Raw genomic sequence first — 22,519 nt, 5'->3', positions numbered from 1 at the left:
TGCAAAACTTAACACTACTCTCCCCGCAGCAACAGCAGCAGCCGTCGTCAGGTGGTAGTCTGTTTGGTTCAAGTTCAGCCAACACAGCAGGCGCATCCACTGCTGGAGGATTCTTCAGTGGCCTCGGGGGCAAACCGAGCGAAGACGCTGTCAACAAGAACCCATTTGGCACCTCTGCCTCCCCTGGAGGGTTTGGGCAGCCTGCTCAGACAGGTAGGCTAAAACAATATCTAAAAGAGATTGCAAATCTTATTTTATTCTCACCTCTGCTTAAATGTTGTTGAGTAAGTTTTACATCTGCTTTACCATACAAGAAGCCAAATTGAAACCACTGACCAAAAGAAACAAATCCTCATTTTTGCTGTCCCCGAAAATGTCATGTGTCTGCTTCTTTCTTCTCCAGGTTCCAACAGTCTGTTTGGAACCAGTGGTGCCAAGACCTTTGGTTTTGGACAGTCCTCCTTTGGAGAGCAGAAACCTGCTGGGACCTTCAGCACTGGTGGAGGGAGTGTCGCTGCACAGGGCTTTGGCTCCTTCTCTACTCCATCAAAAGCAGGTACAGCTGTAGTGCTTTCTGTCTCACCCTTTAAGATATTCTTGCTCATTATAGGAAAATGATGATCACTTGTATTTTGCAGTTAATGTGTATCAGGCAATTTAAACTGCTGACATTTTCATACCAGACTTGTTTACTTTCTTGCCGTTCCTGCTCCCTTCGGGTATGTCTTAATTAGAAGTGAGAGAAGGGCTGAGTTATTAAGTAATTGGAGAATTTTGTAATTCCATGCATAGCTGAGCTGATAGGGCTTGAATTAGTGATTCTTGATATGATCTGTTCTTGAACATTTTCTCCAGGATATAGCTCAGGGGTTCTGTCTTATTAATGTGTAAGGTTGAGTGATAGTGGGGATGACTGATTGGGATGCCTTTTTTTTTTTTTAAGCACACTCAAACTTTATCCATTTAACTCAGCAGCATGTTCTTCACATTGCCTTCTCCGTTATCATGTGAGCTACAGCAAATGCCCTTATCTCCTCACCCCAGCAGAGCAGTGAGATGCTCCATCATTACCTGCCCCAATACTGCTGATGCAATGTTACCTCTCTGCACTGCTAAGTCACAGTGCAACGAGTTAAACATGTCATGTTTTTATTTCGCTATCAGATGCTTACTACATGAACAACTTTTAATTATCTGTCTAATCTACACTTATTTCAAAACTGTAATATTTATTGAACATTTTCTGATACATGATACAAATCCCCCACTCAAAACAAACAAACCATACAACAAACAATACCACAATAAACTGGCTGCACAATTACATTGGTGATCTATATTTTGGATATGACCATTCAATAGGGCTGCAATGTTTAAAGTAAAAACATATATATTTAAATGCATTTACATGTAAAGTATGTGTAGTAAGAATAATACAGATAGAATAGAAGATAAAATAGATTTTTGAGTTGAAAGGCTGCCTCCTCTACACCACTCCCTCTCTTATTTTTTTCTTGCATCTTGAGCTAATCATGCACTATATTGCATGGTTAGAAAATGTACCAATTTTCTACTACAGTTTATCTTTTATCTGGTTGTCGTAACAGTTAAAAGTATGTGAAGACCGCTGGATATGAGCATGAGCTGATGTTATGCTTTGTCCTTGCTGATTTATTATACTATGCGTTGTGAACAGGAGTTAATGTTTGTCCGATAGATGGCCTCTGTGTGTTCTTTTGACGAGTCAACGGGTGGTCTCACTGCTTTAAAATGCATCAGCAGTTTACTTGGAAGAGGACTGACATGTCAGACCTGTTCATGTTAAAAATCTTTATTAGTTATTAGAGATGAATAAAAATAGATATTGTCTGTTTAAAAAGTGAACTTATTTTTAGAATAGGATACGAGCAACATGAGTTGCAAGTAGGGGAAGGAAAGAGGGAGGTGACAGGAAAAGTATAAGCTTTATTTTTTTGCTTGAAGGCAAAAGTCGTCCTCTCATCCCAGAAGATGGTTTGAGACTTAACAGTCCCAGAATATTCTTCTGAGTGGGAGCCAGAACCAACACATGTTCTGCTTAGCAGCTATTATTATTCTAGGTGCAGATTTTGTTCTTAATAAACTTGTAAAAATAAAGACAGCCTTTATAGATCTTCCACATGGTCTAAACTGCCTACAGTGCTCTTACACCCAAGCTATGAGACTGATGAGAAAATTAAACATTTAGAGTGGCTCAAGTGCAGATGAAATTAAGTGTAAAAACAGCATGAAGAATTAATTTGATCCCTTCCCAAATAGATTGCTTATTTTTAAGATGGAAATCAAGCTTCCTTTCGTGGATTTTTTCTTTTCCGTTCTTTGTAATAAGCAGCAGCAGGAATATTAGTTGGAGTAGCCATCCAAGCTATCCATCCACCCCACCACACTGGGGTATTGGTACCACTCAGCACCCTAATGCCCTGTCACTGGCCTACGCACAGGAAATGTAATCTTGTTACATTAGCTCAATCAATTATTTACTCGGGCATGCTGGTCGCCAGGCTGTAATTTCAGTGCACCCTTTCGCCCCTGCTACTCCTTCATCTGAGGCTTTGAGTTGGTGTGAAGTAGTCACCTCGTCATTAAATTGTCAGTGTTTTATTCCAAAACAATAATGGACTGAACTCAACAAAATGTAATGAAGTAGGTGTAGTAGTCATGCTCAGGCTTTGGTTTTGTTTGAGAGACACCTGGAAGAGGTTCATGATCGTTGTAAATAAATCTGAATACTGCAACGATAATTTCGATCTGTTTACTTTCGTGTTGTTATTAACCTTTTTAGATAATGCCATGTTTAAAACAAAAAAGGGGGGAAAAAAAGAAATATATACATGAGTCAAAGCAGGACTGTTCACACTGGTGTGTTTCTGTCCACATCTGCATAGGTTAAATGTCCTTAAACAGCCAAGGAAGCAGCATGACAATTCTTTACTTTTTACTTTTTATCTTTTCTTTATACAGACACTTATATCTCTCTGAATATGTTCTGCTGACTTCTTTTGCAAAATGTTTTTTTAATCCATTTTCCCTCCTACAGGTGGTTTTGGGAGTGCACCAGTGTTTGGGAGTCCCCCTGCTTTTGGCGTTTCCCCGTCATTTGGCGCTACAGCATCATTTGGCTCAAGCCCTTCGTTTACCAACAACATGGGTTCCTCAGCTGGTAAAGTGTTCGGAGAGGGAACGGCAGCTGCTAACATGGGAGGATTTGGGTAAGAAACTTCATATGTTTCCATCAAGATCCAAGAGACTTTATTTCTATTTTCAGACGCATGGTTACATGGAAATTGCAATTTGGGTGTTGCTCTCTCAGTTTAAAAAAACCTGTTAAAAGGTTTTGATAGACAGGTTTTCTGTGAAAACAGTTTTTGATTAGGCTTTTTTTTTTCTTTCTTTTTTACTAGATTGAAATTTGCTTCCTCTTCTCAACTGCCAGTTGATGAAATACTCACCCACATAGTACAAAATAGAGAGTGGTAACTGAAAAGTGCCGCCTGAGAAAGTAGCTGTCCTGTATTTTCAATGATCGGCAGCAGAGCACGAGTCCTCGACCAATAAAACTGTATAATTTCTATTCAGTTTTCTGTCGTTGGCATGTTCACACGGCAAGCTGTGGTGGCGAAAAATCATCAACTCAGATCACAGCAGCAAACGGCTACACACATTCCGCGTAGCTGCCTCTTTCTCTTTTTTTCCATCAAGGAGGCGGTGACAGAAACAGCTCACTGTCTGAAAGCACCTTTAGGTAACAATGGCAGCCAGCTAGCTAGAAGTAGACACAGAATACATGTATTTATTTATTTATCTATATTTGTAATACACTGTGCAGTATACTTTTTTTTTTTAAGATTTTGTTGGCATAGACGCCTTTATTTAGCAGTAGACAGAGGAAACATGGGAGAGAGAGGGGGGTGGGACATGCAGCAAAGGACCTCCGGTCGGGATTCGAACCGGGGTCGGCTGCGTATATGGCATGCGCTCTAACCAATCGACCACCTGCGCGCCCACTGTGCAGTAAGGCAAGGCAAGGCAAGGCAAGGCAGTTTTATTTATATAGCGCATTTCATACACAGTGGCAACTCAATGTGCTTTACATAAAACAAACATTTAACAGAAAAAATTGAAAAAAACATGGAATTTGAGAAATAAAAATAAAACCCAATCATAGTAAACACATACATACCCCCCCCACACACACACACACACACATACACTAATAATAAAAACAAAGTACAGAAACCTGGAAAGAGAGAGAAATAAAATACTATAATAGAGCATTAAAAATAAGATTGCAGCATAAAATAATGATTTGCTTTAAAATCATTAAAAGGACAGAGTACAAATGAAAGATTTAAATTTAAAGTGCTTTGAAAGAGCTCAATCATAAGCACAGGAGAAGAGAAGTGTTTTTAACCTGGATTTAAAAATATTCACAGTTGGGGCTGATTTCAGTTCTGCTGGTAGTTTGTTCCAGTTGTGTGCAGCATAACAGCTAAAAGCTGCTTCACCATGTTTAGTCTGAACTCTGGGCTCCACTATCTGACCTGAGTGAGTAGATCTCAGAGCTCTACTGGGTTTATATTCTACTAACATGTCATTCATGTATTCTGGACCTAAACCATTCAGTGATTTGTAGACCAGTAGCATAACTTTAAAATCTATTCTATAGCTGACTGGGAGCCAGTGTAAAGACTTTAGAACTGGAGTAATGTGCTCTGATCTCTTTGTTCTGGTCAAAACTCGAGCTGCAGCGTTCTGAATGAGCTGCAGTTGTTTAATGCTTTTTTGTGGGAGTCCAGTCAGAAGACCGTTACAGTAGTCGAGTCTACTGGAGATGAAAGCATGAATCAACTTCTCCTGGTCTGTTTGAGACATAAAACCCTTCACTCTGGATATGTTCTTAAGCTGATAGAAGGTTGTTTTGGTGATTGATTTGATGTGACTGCTGAAGGTCAGATCTGAGTCTATCAGCACGCCAAGGTTTCGGACTTGGTCGCTAGTTTTTAGAGAGAGTGACTCGAGATGTTTACTGACAGCAATCCTCTTCTCTTTATTGCCGAAAACAATTACCTCAGTTTTGTCCTGATTTAATTGAAGGAAATTTTGGTTCATCCAATTTGTTACTTGCTCTAAACAGTGACACAATGACTGTATTGGACTGTAGTCATCCGGGGACAGGTGCACCAACTAGGTATATCTGTGTGTCATCTGCATAACTGTGATAGTCTACATTAGAGTTCTGCAGAATTTGACCCAAAGGCAGCATATATAGACTGAACAGAAGGGGTCCAAGAACTGACCCCTGAGGAACTCCACATGTCATAGCCACTCGATCGGATTCATAACTTCCAATGGTCACAAAATAACTCTGCTCCTCCAAGTAGGACCTGAACCATTCTAGGACTGTTCCGCTGAGTCCTGCCCAAGTTTCCAACCTGTTCAACAGTATACTGTGATCCACAGTGTCAAACGCAGCACTGAGATCCAACAGGACCAGAACTGACACCTTGCCTGAGTCAGTGTTTAACCTTATGTCATTTAACACTCTAATAAGAGCTGTTTCTGTACTGTGGTGAGGTCGGAAGCCTGATTGAAATTTGTCAAAAAGGCCACTGGAGTTCAAGAAATTGCTGAGTTGATTAAAAACCACTTTCTCAATGATCTTGGCTATAAAAGGAAGATTTGAGATAGGTCTGTAGTTGGTTAACATGGAAGCATCCAGTGTTCTCTTTTTTAAGAGTGGCTTAATGGCAGCTACTTTTAGGGGTTTAGGAAACGTGCCTGATTGAAGTGAGCTATTTATTATTTGTCGCAAATCTGTTTGGACAGAGTTCACAATAGTTTTTAAAAAGTCTGATGGCATTTTGTCAAGACAGCATGTTGATGGTTTTAGATGCTGAACTGTTTCCTCTATGGTTTTTTGGTCAACTGTTTTAAATTCTGACATCGCAGTTGAGTTATTCCTGGGAGGTCTTAGGGATTGCGTCTTTTTATTGTTTTGTTGATTTGTGTTGATATTTAACCTTATGGACTGGATTTTTTTCGTCCATACACACTTACAGTATACTTGTATAGTAAACTGTAAGTGTGTTTATTTGTTCCGTTATTGAAATGGTGTAAATGAATACTTACTTAAACATTTTAGGTATATAGCAGCAAGTATTTGAAGCGGTACAACTCCTGAGTAACAAAGAGGTGCAGCACATTAGACTGTCATAAACTGTCTCATTTTTGGTTGTTACCTTGTTGCTGTCAGTAAACATTTGCAAATGTCAGCATCACCAAGATATGTGTGTAGGAGCGGTGAGCAGGATTTTTGCCTGCAGCTGTTTTAGAAATCAGAACATCTGTGTTCCCTCTCGCTCACTGCACCATCACACAAGCATAACACAAAGTAATTCAAGGGCAGCACTCGCCGTATTGTTAAAGCCTCTATTAACATAAAGAGTGATGACGAGATAAAATAAGCCAATTTCAAGGCTTGCTAGGAAGCCAAATGGAGGATATTATGGAAAGCACTCTTGAAGCCCTGTCTGTTTATTAAAGGAGACTGCGTTCACAATGTTGAATACACAAACTGTATTTTATTCTAACTCCAACAGGTTAGAAAGACCTTTACTTGCTTTGTCTGGAGCTCTTATCCACATCTTGCTGCCCTTTATTAGCAAAGTGTTGCTCTGTGTTTGTCCATCTAATGAAACAGATTTGCAACTTTTTATCAAATGCAGCTGCCCACACTCTTCAGAGCTTGCACATGTGTCAGTTTCCTGACTTTGACTATCTTATATTTGTAAGATTTCTCTTTTGTTTTTGTCCCTTCTGCCTCTGCACAGTTTGTCACAGTTTAGGGAGGAATGTGGGAGCATTTGTTGTCCCTACTAATGCAAATGCATGAATCACTGTCATTTATGAGTTTGGTTGCATAAAGGCCGACAATCAAAATCACTATTTTGATCAATTAATTGTACAGCCCTACTCTGAAGCATAATGAACTTTCACTTTACTGTAATATAGTAAACCACTAAATCTCTACAGCCTTCTTCCAATTCAGATTTAATTTTAGACTCCAGAAAAGGGGATTAATTCATCTTTTACCTCCTTTCCACACAAATGATTTCACCAGCTTTATCAACATTAATGTGTCCGGCATGTGGCAGTGAGCGTAACTAGTCGCCAGAAATTATAGAGCTCTGTTCTGTGCAGAACTAGATTATTCCCCTCAGTTAATCTCACTCTGGGGTCATGCTGCCTGCAGATTAAACTGGCCTGCTCTGTCTCTCCCCCTCTTGTTTTGCTTATTCTCTCTCTTCTTTACCTCGGGACTCAATGGGCGTGGGTCCTGTAGAAGGGATTACCACTCCATCTCTCAATCCTCTAGTACACACACACACACACACACACACACACACACACACACACACACACACACACACACACACTCCATCTGACACCTTCTGCCATGCTGACATGTTTACTTGGAAGGAGCTAAACAAAAAGTATACTGTAGCCTGGATGTGTTCATATTTTCTCTCTTTATCCAAATGAAATGTGTGTGTATAAATCAGCCCCTTTAAATGGATTTCTCACTCAATATCAGATATTTATTTTGAGTTAATAATTTGAACCTTTTAGTTATATCACATCAATCGTCTGTGTCTGCTTCCGTTTTCAGCTTTGCCTCAGCTCCCAACGCCCCGTCCTTTGGTGCTCTAGCCAATCAGAGCACCCCGTCATTTGGAGGAATGGCCCAGCAGGGCTCTGGTTTTGGAAGTCAGCCCAGCAGTTTCTCAGGCTTTGGACAACAGCCACAGTCTGGAGGTGAGAATACTACTCCAGTTACTGTTTATTCTTTTCCTCATATCATCATTGTCAGATGTCTTCTTGCTTACCAGCAGTTAAGTATTGTATACATCAGTATGCAGTCCTTCTTCTGTTGTTTTGTCTCATATTTTAATAGACCAAATTAAAAATCTAGCATCAGTACAAAAAAAAGTCCCTTTTGCTTTTAGTCTCTGTATTTTTAAGGGTATCAACTGAATTACGTCGGTACTACTAAGTACGTATTCATGTTAGATCGTTCAGGACCAAATGTCATTACTTTGAGAGCAGGTTGTACTGTGAATTCTAATAAACAGTGCTTAGATTCCTTATGAGCCTTCCAAAAAATCAAGACGCAAATGCGCTTGAAATGTTTCTCCAGTGTTTCTGTTTGTACTTTCAGATATCAGCCTTACTTTGCTGTTTTCTGATCACTTTCTGTTATATTGGATCTGTGTTAAGTTACTGCCGATGCAAACACGTCCTGCTGCTGCTAATTCATATTAAAAGTCTTCCACTGGTAAACTAAAGGAAGGCTTTTATTATGAAGAACTTATAGAACATATAATGTATTTATCACTGGGTTAGTTGAGCTAGCGTTAGCGGTGCTTTTCTTCAACGAAAAACAAGCCGACAGCAAGATCTGGAGGTTTGTTCAGCGGATCAGTTAGAAATACTGCAGAGATAGCCAGTGTGATGATGTCTAATGAAGAGCTGCAAACGACAGGCTCTAAGTGCATTTTCAGCAAACAGCACATCACCAACAGGTAGCTTAAACAAGTTATTTTATATTGTTTATTGTTGAATTATTACTGTTAATTTTACATTACACAACAAAATATTCTAAATAAATGACAATGTTTAAATTGAGACGTGTTTATTTTTCTCCCTTTAGTCTCTTTGCTTAGTCACCTTTGTATTTGTGCAGCCCTTACTGGCCTTAATGCTGTGTCAAAGATTTGCCTGTGTCGGGTCATGTTACGTACACAACACACAGCCACAGATGTATTTCTTAGTTTTGACTCGTGCTATGAAATCAGCATTGCATTAGTATTGTTGTTCTTTCATCTTTTGCCACATTGACAGTGTTTTATTCCTAGAATCACCCAGCTTATCAGCTCGAGTAATAATGTCATCTTTTTTCCATTTTGTAGGATTCCCTGGAAACACCTTTGGGGCTGCAAACCAGTAAGTCAATACATTTAGTTTTAATTTTTGCCTTTTTTTGTGTGTTCTGTGTGTATGAACTGATGAGTAGACAGATCCACATCTCTCCCTTCCTCCCTGTAGGCAGTGTTCCTGTGGTGTTTGAACACCGCTGTTCAAAAACTCACATCTTTTCTTCCACAACACTGCCCCCCACAGAACCTTTCCGATTTTAATACAAACACATCTATCCTCATTTATTTCCACTTCTCTGTTTTTTCTCTTTCCTTTATTCATTTAAAGTCGACTTTAGTTTTATTGCATTTTCACTGTAAAAATGCAGTGACGTTTTTCTGTCTGGCACGCTCAACCTTGAATAAAAGCACAGAAATGAATATACATTAAATGATATTTCAAAAAGAAAAATCAATTAATGAAACTATAAATACAATGCTGCATGCACATACTAAACATGCAGTAGTTTCAGATGCGTGTAGTTGTGGCTCATAATTCTTACCTCTGTGGGAAGTCGCTGTCCCTGAAATGGTTGGTGCATGATTTAATGCTCTGGTAGCATTCCCTTACTAATTGCCCCCTTGTGATTACTTTATCATTCCCATCTTATGCCTCTCCCTTTCTTTCGCTCATCCCTCAATCCCACTCCTGTCTCTCCTCCTTTTCTGCCTCCTCTCCTCTCCCGCTGTTCGCTGCTGTGTGTCACATGGCAGCCAGTGTTCCCCGGGGTGTGTTCCAGTGGAATGCACTCTGAAGTGTGCAGGGCCGTGTGGAGACGAGGTTTAGCTTATTGGAGACATTCACATGCTGTTAATAATCCTTCCCTCTCACTCATTTGTTGGTTTTTATTATGCGTCTCCTGCTTATATTTAGCTTTACGCTAATTGTGTCGCTTTGTCAGCTTGCACCAATTTTTAGGATTGTAGCAAAATTGATTGGTCACTAATTTTCTAGCAATTACACAAAAAGGCTCTAATATTTTACCGAAACCAGTCAAAAGGAGGGGGGGGAATCAATGTCACCTATCATCAATCAATGTCCTGTTCATTTGAACACCCCAATACTGTCATGCTTGAAAAAGATTATAGTGGAAAAATGAGATTTAAGTGAAATGAATTCAAACAATCAAACAATGTTATTTGAAATTAAGTTCAGCCCTTGCGATATTTTTGCAAAAAATTCTTATGATTATGATCCGATTACTGAACTTTTCTATGTATGATAAAATTGCTACTGACAAGTCATTGCACCAAATTTACCATAATTGTTGTGAAATTGATTGTGAAATTAAAACAAAATAAATGAACTTTTTTGCACTTTTTTGCTAAAAACTACCCAACACACAAACGCATGTACATATGTATATTCATGGAACACTACAATCATTCACAGTTAAACATTGCATTGATTTGGATGGCAGTAGTTGCATGCACATCAGTGCACATTAAGCCTATTACCTCTCTATGAAGAAGAAAGTAAATATATAGATTTTTTTTTTTCCATGTTGTGTTCATTTTGAATATGAAGCGGTCAGTCCAGCTCCACTCGTTGTTTCTATTTCACCTTTCTTCTTCTCGTTCTCTTTTAAATGAACTAATACTCCTCTATCACTAACATCATCTGCCTGGTAGATTCAACACTTTACTGAAGCTCTCTTCTTATGTTGACTAAAATATTCAAATCCAATCTAATACATTAGTAACTGCACCATTATATTATATGGACAATTGTATAGGTCTTGTACATTGTGTTATACACATTTCCGTGTGATTCAGTATAAAAATATTTGGTATCTTTCGATGTCTTGAGACCTAAAATATAATTTCAGGCAAAGTTCTACAAATCTGTAGAGACAAGAAGTTCATCTGACTACAACCCCTGCACAAGGTCTGCTTTATGGGAGAGGAAATAAATAAGCAATTTCTTTGCATTACTACGAGTGAGTGATGTTTCAAGGGTTGAAACTCTTTTTCAAAAGTCTTCCTTTCTGCTTTGTCTGCTCTTCTTCCAGGTCAGGCGCTCAAACATTTGGCAGTTGGAGAAGCTAGTTTTATTAAACCGTCACAAGCTGGACGCCACTGCTACAGTACTTTCTGTAATCAAGCTCTTTGTGCCACACAATTGGACAAGTGTTGAACGGGTGAATAAAGTGAAGTAGAAGCCAAATTGCATTGTCATTGTTGAGAACTTTTGCATATTTAAGATAGAAATTACAAGTTTAAGAAACTAGCAGAGTGCTATTTAAAGTCTCTGTGTATTAACTGAAGGTTTTAAGTCGTTACATTCACTGATCTTAGTATTAAGGCAGTACTAAGAAGAGTTGATATCCATACAACATAAGACCAGTCAGTGTGAGGAATCCTTCAATGCATGTAAATAATAACATTTTCAGTTTTTGATCCAAAGATGGGCTTATATGAATGGGTTCAGGATCATAGGGGGGGGGGGGTTGTTTTTTTGCAGTTTATTTCACATAAAATCTAGACCTATTTTCATAATACTTACATCATGACTGTCAGTTATGCTTAAGTTTTGCTTACTGCATCGCTGAATATTTTTGAAACTGTGATAAATGCAGCTTTACATCGTGTCTACGGGATCTGAACAACACGAAGCTCACACGTCTAAACAAGTTCCATTAAACCAGTTTTTTTATTTTGTATCTCTTCATTTGTAAAATGGTTTTGCAGCATGGCTCCATTAATTACAATTCACTCCACTTCTATCTGTCAATACGGTCTTGAGCAGATGTAAATCAAAAATGTACACCTGTGTGGAATGTAGTAAAATTAAACAGCTTGAACCACAATGGGGGGAAAAAACTAGTTTAAATGAAAAAATATATATATTTTCTTTTTCGATTGATTTTTTGCAGTAATCCCACTGTTGTATATTTTTTACATGAAAAACATGGAAATAAAAGGAATTTCTCAAACTGAATATTTGTCTAGTCTAAATACAATTAACTTTTTATATTTCAATATTTTTCCCGGTTATTTATACGTGTTTCTTCATACTCATCAGAAAAAAAGAGTGGTTGGCTTTCTATCACTGTAAATTTTGTTAATCCCACATTTACTGTATTGGTTAATGTAACCATGTGAATGGCCCACATAGAGGAGTTATTCTTTTGAATGATCATGATCACATTTCTTGAGGGAAAACCACAAAGGCAAACAAATTATTTTCTGATTATAAAACACTTCATTCACTAAGGGACTGCTACTTGCAGCAAATTTTAGTAACAAAAATTGTAGCTAGAAAATTTGGACATAGTTTTTACATAATTGCATATTAAGTTTTCAATATGCAAGTTATCGACATGTAACAAAGTGGAAAGTTATTCTGATTGTTTAACATTTTATTGAATTGTTTTAATAATAAAACTTAAACATCCTATATAGTAATACATCTCAACATATTGTATGTTTGGGAAATGTGTTGTATTTGCTTAATACAGAGGAATTAATTATGAATATCAACCCATTTTAAATACTCAGTTGAGTGTGAGGTGGCATGAAGAATAGCACAGTAGTTACCTCTAGGACATGTTTAGATGGTTCATTAATTAATGCTGAACCCTTCTTGATATGCAGCTCATTGCTCCATCTTCAGTAAGTAATTCATTGAGTTACCCACAGAGCTTAATTGGACTGTGGGAGAACGCTGATTGGAATTTATGGCTTGTATCAGGGCCTTGATGTTGTGGCATGTGGCCACCAGCGACAGAATTACATTCCCGGATTATGACTGTGGAGCATGTCACTGTCACTCTGTCGACCCTTATCTGGCGTCTCACGCCGAACGGATGGCAGAGGTCCTGACTGCTCTGAAGTGGCACGGGAATGTCAGGGTCGTAACGCGTGACCTGAACAAGCCACCTGCTAAAAGTGGTGAAATCCACATTCCCCGGTCTTTAATAGATAAACAGTTCCCAACAGACTGGAACCATCAGCTTTGGCGTCCACATCTCAAAAATGTCATGGCTATAAATCACTTCTATGTATGTATTTTCATCAAGAAATGTGCTTTTATATTATTGTCTGACATATAATGACATCATCAGAATAATGTGTCATCAGCACCAGATATACAGTTTATGATATCTCAGGTAAAGAATTACAGTCGAACACTGGCAGATTAGAGGCACACAGGCAGTTACAGAGCCCAAAGTCTGTAATGCTTTCAGCTAAAGCGGATGAGCTTATGAGATTTTCAGCACCCACTCCACAACTGGCCTTTATGAAAGCATAAAAGGCAGTGTATTTTTTTTATTTTATTTTATATTATGCCACAAATATTACAGAAATACTAAACGGCAACAGTGCTTCTCTCTTCTTCCTTGTGCCGCTGTTCGTAGTGATGGAAAGTGCAGGAAAGTCTCACAGACACTCGGAAGGATGGCAGCTGTCTTTATGGAATCCAGATAAAAATAGCTTAGTCCAAACCACCCCTCACCCCTCCCCCAACCCCACCCTCATTCTGTTTTTTTTTCTCAGATATCCCCCCACCCAATCCCCCACCTCCACAGTGAGTGATGATTAGCAGCTCTTGAGCATATCCTGCTTTGCTTTGCCGACATATTCATCATCTCTTCATGTGCCACTGCACTCCCCCGTGCACCCATCCCTTTGCGTCCTGAGGCATTTCCGTGAACTGGTGAATGCCACTGATTCTGGTCACCCAAGTGTCTCCCATACTGTACACAATGTACCAGCCAGGCTGTTCAGGCTGACGTTATCTGAAGCGTTTGCGAGCACCAGCACCTCTGTAAAGCGCATGCTACAATTTTCCCTAATGGGTAATTTTGTCCACACAGATAATCCAAATCCAATAATCCACTAACAGACAAGGGAGACCTCACTCCCAGTTTCTCTTCTCTCTGCACACTGGTGCAGTGCGGGTTGCTTTCTCCCTGTTTGGAGAATGGCATCGGGTCTTCTTACTGTCATTAAAAGACTGAAAGATTTCACCAGATTAAATAATATTTTTACAATAATCAAGGCCATGAGCTCTTCTTTGCATAGAAGAGCTGCTCTCTCTGCAGATTAGAAAAATAAGACTGAAACCACTTGTATTCATAATTTTGAGACTCCCAAATCTGTAAACTTATTACTTAAGTTATAGGGTCTCTAACTTTTTTTTGTATGAATAGTTTGAATTTTTTTAGGCTTGTAATTTAATTTGTGTATACAAACACTGGACTTTTCTTAATACACCCATAATAAAGTTAATTGGATGCAAAAACGATTCGCTCCTTTAAATCCACAAGAGTCGGAGGTTAACTTTAGTTACATTGTACTGTTAAAATAGGTTGCCATATGTTGCTGAAGCAGAAATCCCATTTTATTGTTTTCTGTCATTTCAAAAGAAATACTTGGTAACATTTGCATTTGTTTGCTCATCTTGCATCTCCATATTTAATTTCTATTTATTTTAAATGACATTGTTATTACCTGTGTTTAAACACAACACACTGTCGAAATTGCACTGAATTCTGACCATATCAGAACTGGCTTTTTATCGTGTGCCACTCATCACCTCCAGCTATGTGTTTGTGCCCATTTCAACGGCTGTTACACACCAGTCCTGCAGTAACTGGTGCTACTAACTTGCAGAATGTTAGGCCGTGCTCACACTGGCATTCGTGCTTAAATGCTAAGCACAGCTTTGAGCATTGTAGCAGCATTGACATGAACATAATGCATGACAAAAACTTAAGTTGAGATACATTACAACTCAGAGCATCTCAGATTGTGAAGTGCAAAGCTTGGGATCTGACTGAAAAGTAAAGAGTTGAAACCCACTAGATAGCCCACTGGTGAAGATGCATGTCACATTACTGCAACATACCTTTGTTGAATGTCATATCCCAACTCTTTATCCTCTCATTTCCTGTCATCTCTCTGTCTCTATAATTAAAAAAACAACCCCAAACAAATTTCAACCTACTGATGTCAGAGGATCCCAAAACTTATCTGAATACATCATCTGGCCGCCAAGCCTGATAACATTTCAGAGCAACCCATTCAATACTTGCTGAGATTTTTCAACAACCAGCGTACTGACAGACGCACATATTGCCATGATACTGCCACAGAGCTGTGTCAGTGGCATGGTTAAAAAGCTGTATAGAGAGTACAACCCCTGAACCACTTCATGGCCCACTATACTAGGTCCATTCTAACCTCCCACCCTTTAATTCCCTGCCTGCCTCAGTTCCTCTTTCACTCTTTCCCTCTCTGTCTTTAACCCATTAACAGGGATTATGCAGTTCAGTGTCATTACTTATCCTGATACTTCAAAGGAGCTTTCCACTGAAAGTTTTCATTTTAATGCAACCCCAATTTAGTCTCCCAAGCATACACATAATGTCCAGGAAAAGAGCCCTAACCCCAGCAAATGAAGTCTGAGCTCCCTTGCCCATCTCCACAACCCATCCAGGTGCATGCAACTCAATTTCAACACTTACTCTGCATGCGGATGGATTAGCGACAATGGGCTTACAGTCTTATCTAATAGACTTGATCATGGATGTTAGGCATTATCACAGATGTCAAGGGGGAGGCTTTGAGCATCACTAGGTCCACAGAGTTGCTCTGGTTTCTAAAGACAGAGCTGATTCCTTCCACTCTTTTCCTGTTATTCATATGTAAACATTAGGGAATATTTGAATTAACACAATGAGCAGTAAAAAACTATCCTATTTGGTAAATAATTTATGTTTGGTATGTTTTCTTCTTTTTCCTCATTGTCGTAATAAGGAGATTTCTACAGTATATCACCAGCAGGACTTTTAACATGCTGCTTGCATCACCGTCATGAGAAGTCCTCTTTCATCTGCTCTGAAGCACAGTTGAGGTTAGCCCCTTTCTTGGCCACAAAAGGTCCTTTAAAGTGCAAGAGCTGAGCCACACCCGACTTCCCAGCATCACCTCTGAATTTCTCACTCAGGTGTGCATTCCCTGTTTTTACAGTGCAGGCATTCACTTTGAGCTTAAGCTTTGGTCTCAGTCAACAACCAGGTTTCCCTTGCTTCGCCAGAACAGATCCTAAAAGTAACTGCGTTGTTCTTCCACACTGATTATAGCTAATCCAGCGTCCTGAAGGCTTATTTGACTGCAGTGATTTTGTTATAATTTATGGAATCTGTTTTAGAGCAGAAGACTTGGTTCGCTCATTATAAGGTCAATATCCTTTTGAGAGTATTTCAGTTTGAGCTCTTGAATCTCATTTATGGCGCTGTGTAATTTTCTTATTTGTTGAGCCGAGGACTTTCCCCTCTTTTTCTTAGTAAGCATCTTGCATTTAAATGCACATTAAACTCTGCTGTTGTCAGCAGTTGTGTTGAAAAATGTGGCAAACATAAATTAACTACATCCATATCCACTCTGAACTTATTTTCTTGTTCGCTATTTTTTGATGAGTAATACAATTTAATGGTCTGTTAATGAGACATTTGAAGTAATTTAGCTCAACACTGTATGAATGTTGTGTTTGTCATACAGCTCCCTGGGCTGTATCTGTTTCGCACACAGATTTTCATAGTTCATTGCCTCTCATCTGCATGCCTTTATAACACCTTTATTTGAACAGAAATGGGGTCAAACTACCAGCCACCTTCTTCTGTTCGGTCATAGAGGATTAGCAATGGAACCAAAGGTCAAATGTTCACTAAAGCTTAATGCTTGTGAGTATGGCATCCCACTTGGTGTCTGATCCAATTTATTATATTGTTGCTTGGCTTTAGCTCAGTTAGTAAATGGTTAAAAAAAAACAGCAAGATAAAACGTTGAAAATAAATGTGCTTTCTAAAGACTAACCTACAGATGAGGTGCTGTTTGTATTTTGTAGCTTCTTACTTCAGTTTGGCCAGTTAATTTGTTTGATGCAGACTAAATTAGCCAAGTCCAAAATAAGTAATAATAAATTCCTGAATTAATAACTTGTTTTGACACGTTCACCAAACCAATGAGCATTTATTAATGGATTGAATGACTGAATTAACGTTTGTAACAACATTATTACTAAAGGGAAAGTATTTATAACCTGAAAACCGAAAACATGTTCTCGTTAATGGCTTGTAATTGATCTATAAATGTAAAGCATTACTAAATTATGTATTAGCCATTAATAAAGCCATTAATTACAACTTATACAATCTCCCTTTTATAAATGTTGCCTTATTAGAAAGTTACTTGATGAAACATGACCAGAGTTCAGTGTATATTTGTTAAGAGGTCAGCAAGGCTTGTTGTTGATATATGGAGGCGCTACACATATCACATATGTGTGGAATTGCAAGACATGACAGGCCACACCCTTGAATTTCGTTGAAGAATGTTTCACATATTGTCCCTACTGTTATCAATCATGAATGAATGTGTTGATGTGTCTTGAAAATCCTCAACACTCATGATAAAATACATGATATAATTGGGAGTAGGTGGGCTAATCAGCCAAAAAACATGATGGAAGATACGAGGTGAACATACTGTATATCACCACCTTGCAGCACGTCAGCACCTGGAATAATGCTGCAATAGCACATCAACACTGCTGGTGTACAGAATTATCAATGTTCTCTTGGTTTAAACAAGTTTATAATTGGGCCTGAAATTATTCAAAATATATTGCGTTATCTCTGTTTGTTCAGCTTCTTTAGACTTTCCCTCATCCTACTGGATTTTCCCAACCTTTTGTAAGCTCCTTTTAGTTGCACAACTTTGCTGAAATTAAAGTAACTGTGGAATGAAAGGGGGCTAAGTCTTATGTTTTATTAATGTGAGTGAAGCTATTAATATGCACAGAAATTAATTATGAACAAGACAGGCACAGGTCAAGTGAGGTGTTCAATTTAACTCTTATGAAGTAGTTCAGCTTGTAACCGTGTAAAGGATCTAGATGCTTTCCCTTAGGACCTGGTTGTGATGTCTGGGTTTATTACAAAAGCCTTGGCAGAGTGTGGGAGGTGTGATATCCAGCTGCATCACATGCTGTAATTACACTGATGGCAATTAAAGGTTGATTATAAGTACCACTGTTCCAGCTTGTGGGATGCTCAGTGTTTAATGGCTATCATTAATTTAAATGGAAATGACTTTTTACTGTATAGTAAATAGCTGTTGTCCTTTTTCAAGGCTTATATTAGTCTGACAATCCTGATGTAGCCTCGATGTACATGTTGTTTAACCGATCTCTTACGTAACTATAATGATTGCAATGTAAGCAATCTAGCTTGGCCATAATGCTGACCAATGTTTTTCTGTGGCATCAGATCTGTCTGGTTTCCAAGCCAGCATGTGACTGAAGAGAAGGAAACTGCTCCGTTAAAATGTGTCATTGTTCCTCATTTCAATAATCTCTCCTGTTTGTGCTGGCTGGCTCGGAATCCTTGAAAGCAGACAACAACACAAACACAATGTAGTTTTTGCTGTATCATTACTCAGTGCTTTCAGAAAGTCTCAAACCTCGTCTAAGTCCAGACTATGATAATGACTTCATACAAAATGCATAGGGAATTTTAATCTTCAGGAAATGTTAAGGAGCTCTACCCAGCTTCCATTAGACTTTTTTTTCTCCATCAGGCAATTTTCATTGATAGATTTCGTCAAGAGTAATTTATCTTCACAAATATATCTTTCAATTCTTTATATCCAGATGACTCAAAAGCATTATACGTTCATGTTTTCAAGTACTGTAACTTTATTAAATTAAGGAGATTAAATAGTGATATAAGGGTTCAAATGAATCCTGCCCCAAAGTTATATCCAATCCTGGTAAAAACTTAAGTCTTATAAAGCAAAAAATAGCCAAGCCAGTAGACTTCTATGGATCAGTGCCTAATAAACCCCAGTATTAGCCCACAGATCACAGAGAATGATAGAGAGCTGTTTGACTTGTAACACTGGCAAAATGGAAGTATTAATAGTAACGTCTGGTGCCAAAGATACAGTGGTATTACAATTAGTGACAGGTGGTTGTATGCAGGAAGACACTGCAACATACTAACAGCTACTCTGAGCCGTATAAATATAGATATGAATGTGCAGCTCGGGAATGTGACCAGGATAGGCTGCAGGTCTGAAACTGGAGTCCAGCCATGACACATACAGAGTCAGCTGGACTCTGCAATGAAAACACACCTTTCCACACACACAAAAGTGACACTTATGTATTCCCCTTGAAATCACATGGAGCATTTTGTTTGATATATGGACGTGTCGTAGTGCCAGCTATTTCGATAACAGCCCCTCTGTCCCCTCTGCTTCACAGCTCTCATTAAAGCCCAGGTGGCTAAATCCCAAGCTTGTCTTAAAAGTCAATGTCCTCCATATCTGCAGTGACTCTCTGAGCCTGTCGTGAAAGGGAAAATATCAGCTCCCTGCATACGCCGTAGACTACAGATTAATTTTAAGCCCTTACCGACGTGTTTAATATGGTAACGTTATATACCATGTGATGAAAAAATTAAGGACTTTGCAATTCTAACTCCGAAGAGAGTTATGGGGGAATCGTAGTGCAGAAGGGAAAAATCTCCTCTACTTTCATTGCTGCTCTGCATACCTGTGTACCCATCTTGCATTTCAATTACTTGACTCAGATTCATACATTTTTATTCATCTCACCCACTAAATTGTGTGTTGGTTGGGTACAAAGTTCCCCAAGCCACTGAGAGTTAGTCATTGCTCCATTGGGCCTAATCTTATATAATGTAGCTCTGTTAGAATTTAAATAAATTATACTTTTTCCTGTGACATTTTTATCCCCTTTTAAAGAGAAAAATGCATAAACAAATTGGGGTCATACACATAAACTGTCAATTTCAACAGTCGTGCATATGAAGGGATAAGGCTGGGGATAGTTTTTCTTTTTCTTTTTCATTTTCATATTGCCAAGAAATCCTATGAAAAGACTAAAACAAATCAGTTGATCCTACTAACAAGGATGTGTAGCCAAAGCTTGATATAGTTTACCTTTGTCCCATAGACCTGCATTGTCGTCCAAGAAATATTAAAAATACTTTAATGAGCCACACTCGCGCCATGGATGACATACTTGTTTCACTGTGATGAAGATAAACACTGTCATTTATTTTTAGACAATCCCACATACCTTAAATATTCACTAGCACACCAAATTGTGTATTAATCCACAGCTGAAAATAGTCCCCAACAAATGCACCATTTCCTCCAGATAAAAAATAAAAATTGCAGTGCCTACGTTAGTTGTCAATTGAATTTCTCAGTGAGCATTCCTTTCGTTGGTCTTTCTGATTAAAATAAAGTATGTTTGCAGGGTTTACTTTACATATTCTGAGGCAAATTGGCATCCACTACAGCACTTGCTATTATAATTTGAAACATTTATGACTTTAACAAAGTAAAACAAAGTCAGCATACAAAAAACATGTATTGTAATTTGACTTAATTCCACATCCATGATATCCACCAAATGCTCTCTTCTCTGCTGTCTAGAAAACATCCACACCATTTAGTCCTTGTGTGTCTCATTCTGTCAAGCTGGTAATGTTTTATGTTCTATGATGGCTCATGTGAAACTGTTTGTTAAACAAGCTAAAAAACATATTGAATAAATAATGATTGAATGATGAATGAATGTTTCTTATGACCATCCTTATGTAGACATATGGAGTTGACCACACAACATACCGTTGAGTAAAGTTATTTTTCAAGGCTGGACGTCTAGTTATTTGAGGTATAACAAATTTGGGATTTTGAATGAAGTTGTCTTACTCCTGTAGCAGTGCCCGGATGTTCTGGTCTCACTTCAGCTCTTTATATATAGTATTAGTTTCCCGTTTTTAAAGATTTACATTTCAGACACAGAAACTATTGAAACAGACTAATGGATTGTTGGTTTTGATCTTTTCATGGGACTTGGTGACAATTAGATTAAGAATGGTGCCTTATCCTTTCAATATGAATGTTGCTGAAAGTGTACGAATGAAAATCCTTCCAAAATCATATCATGAATCCATTAATAGCCTTTAAAAACATCTATGAATCAATAATGAGAGACAGAGGCAAGATAATAGTCTCATCCTGACTGGTGGAGGACATGGCATTCTTCACACAGCAGACATTTGAATATTTCTTTTTACCTGCTTTCTCCATTGTTGTATAGACAATAGTGTGTAGGGCCGGTTATCAGTACTTGATACTTTTAAGGTGTCGACGCAAATAATCCAGTACCAAGTTGTATTGAAATATCTCTAGTCAAACAATACCTGCATTTCATTTTTTGTGCCCAGATTGAGAAAAAAATTTTGATTTGAATAGTTATGCTCACAGCCAATCGCCACAAGCGTTCTTTGATTTAATTCAACATAAGATTAGCTCACTACTGGAGCAGCTACAACCCATACAGCCTGTGGGAATGAAGTTAAGTGTGTTGTATTTGACAGAGTTGGCAGTTCAATGTGCCGAGATGCTACAAAAAACACTTTCAAAATGTATTTGTGTAAAAATCATTTGGATTTAACCTGACACGTCAGATGGTTTGTGACATAGAACCATCTGAGAAGTTGTCCATAGAAACTGTTTGGAAAAAGGCAGGTGCTTTCAAAAGATACTTGGCAGGTGATCAGATGAACCACCTGTCCATCACCATCTTACCTTGCGAGGCAGCTGGATTCACGATGCTGATCGGTCCCATCACTACTGGTTCGGACACAAGCGCATAACTTGAAGCCTGAGAAGATGGATTCTCACTACGAATTGCTAGAACTTGTTTGATGGTCCTTGGCAAAGATTCTCTAATTAACCAAATTTATTGGTGTCATGAACAGCATTCCTCCAAATGATATTCACTCATTGGCTGGTTCGATGATGGTGGTATAGAGAGCACTGTCGGTTTGGTCCAAACTCTGCTGTAGGTGTTCAGTACTTTAGGATCTGGTGACTGCAAGGGACGCACTGGAAACATCTACATATTTTAAAGTTATTCAGGTTTACTCTTGTTTTCACTTTCATCTACTGTATGTGTCACTCACTATTTACTTTATCTTTTATTGCTTTGCATCACTGCCATGAACAAAAGGAGACATATACAGCAGTAACATCTTTTCTGTGGCTATAGAAATCTTTTGACTGAGCGAGGCATACACTGCATCACGTGCACATAAGAGTTTGTGCTGCCTCTGGGATGTTCATATGCGTGCAGGCTTTCAGGATTTTTCAATTTAGTACTTAAGACTGTGTTTCTTTATCCTGGCTCAGAGGGCATCTGGTTCTTTGATTTGTGCAGATTGAATGAACACAGTTTGGAGAGAAAACCATGCTGAAATGACGCATGTATGGATGGAACTAGTAGAAACTTGCACTATAAGAAGTCATTAGAAAGATAAGTATCATGTTTTTAAATGGAAATATATTGGCTTAAATAGTTCTTATAATTACATACAAGGCCTTAATAACAAACATGAACACATTAAATGGTCATGACTTTTTCTCTGGCAATTTATAATTACAATATGAATGTT

General features: G+C 38.4%; 1 protein-coding gene across 4 annotated transcripts in view; it reads left to right on the top strand.

Annotated features, from left to right (window-relative positions):
- The window catches only part of nup214 (nucleoporin 214), a 32,928-nt gene extending 20,989 nt beyond the window's left edge, over positions 1-11,939 (top strand). For 2 of the 4 annotated variants that reach the window (XM_062434763.1, XM_062434760.1), the window contains exons 31-36: positions 30-213; positions 404-556; positions 3,077-3,248; positions 7,709-7,854; positions 9,009-9,042; positions 11,027-11,939. In XM_062434763.1, coding sequence (XP_062290747.1) covers positions 30-213; positions 404-556; positions 3,077-3,248; positions 7,709-7,854; positions 9,009-9,042; positions 11,027-11,063 — 726 coding nt within the window. In that variant the 3' untranslated portion in view covers positions 11,064-11,939. Of the gene's footprint in view, positions 1-29; positions 214-403; positions 557-3,076; positions 3,249-7,708; positions 7,855-9,008; positions 10,020-10,843; positions 10,903-11,026 lie in introns of those variants that run through there. The other 2 variants (XM_062434761.1, XM_062434762.1) reach the window with 2 other exon arrangements.
- Positions 11,940-22,519: the final 10,580 nt, after the last annotated feature.

The sequence above is a fragment of the Scomber scombrus genome, chromosome 15 (genome assembly GCF_963691925.1).
Source record: "Scomber scombrus chromosome 15, fScoSco1.1, whole genome shotgun sequence".
In the NCBI taxonomy this organism is placed as follows: domain Eukaryota; kingdom Metazoa; phylum Chordata; class Actinopteri; order Scombriformes; family Scombridae; genus Scomber; species Scomber scombrus.
Note: the sequence above shows the minus strand (reverse complement) of the source record. Positions and strands in the feature narration are given on the sequence as shown.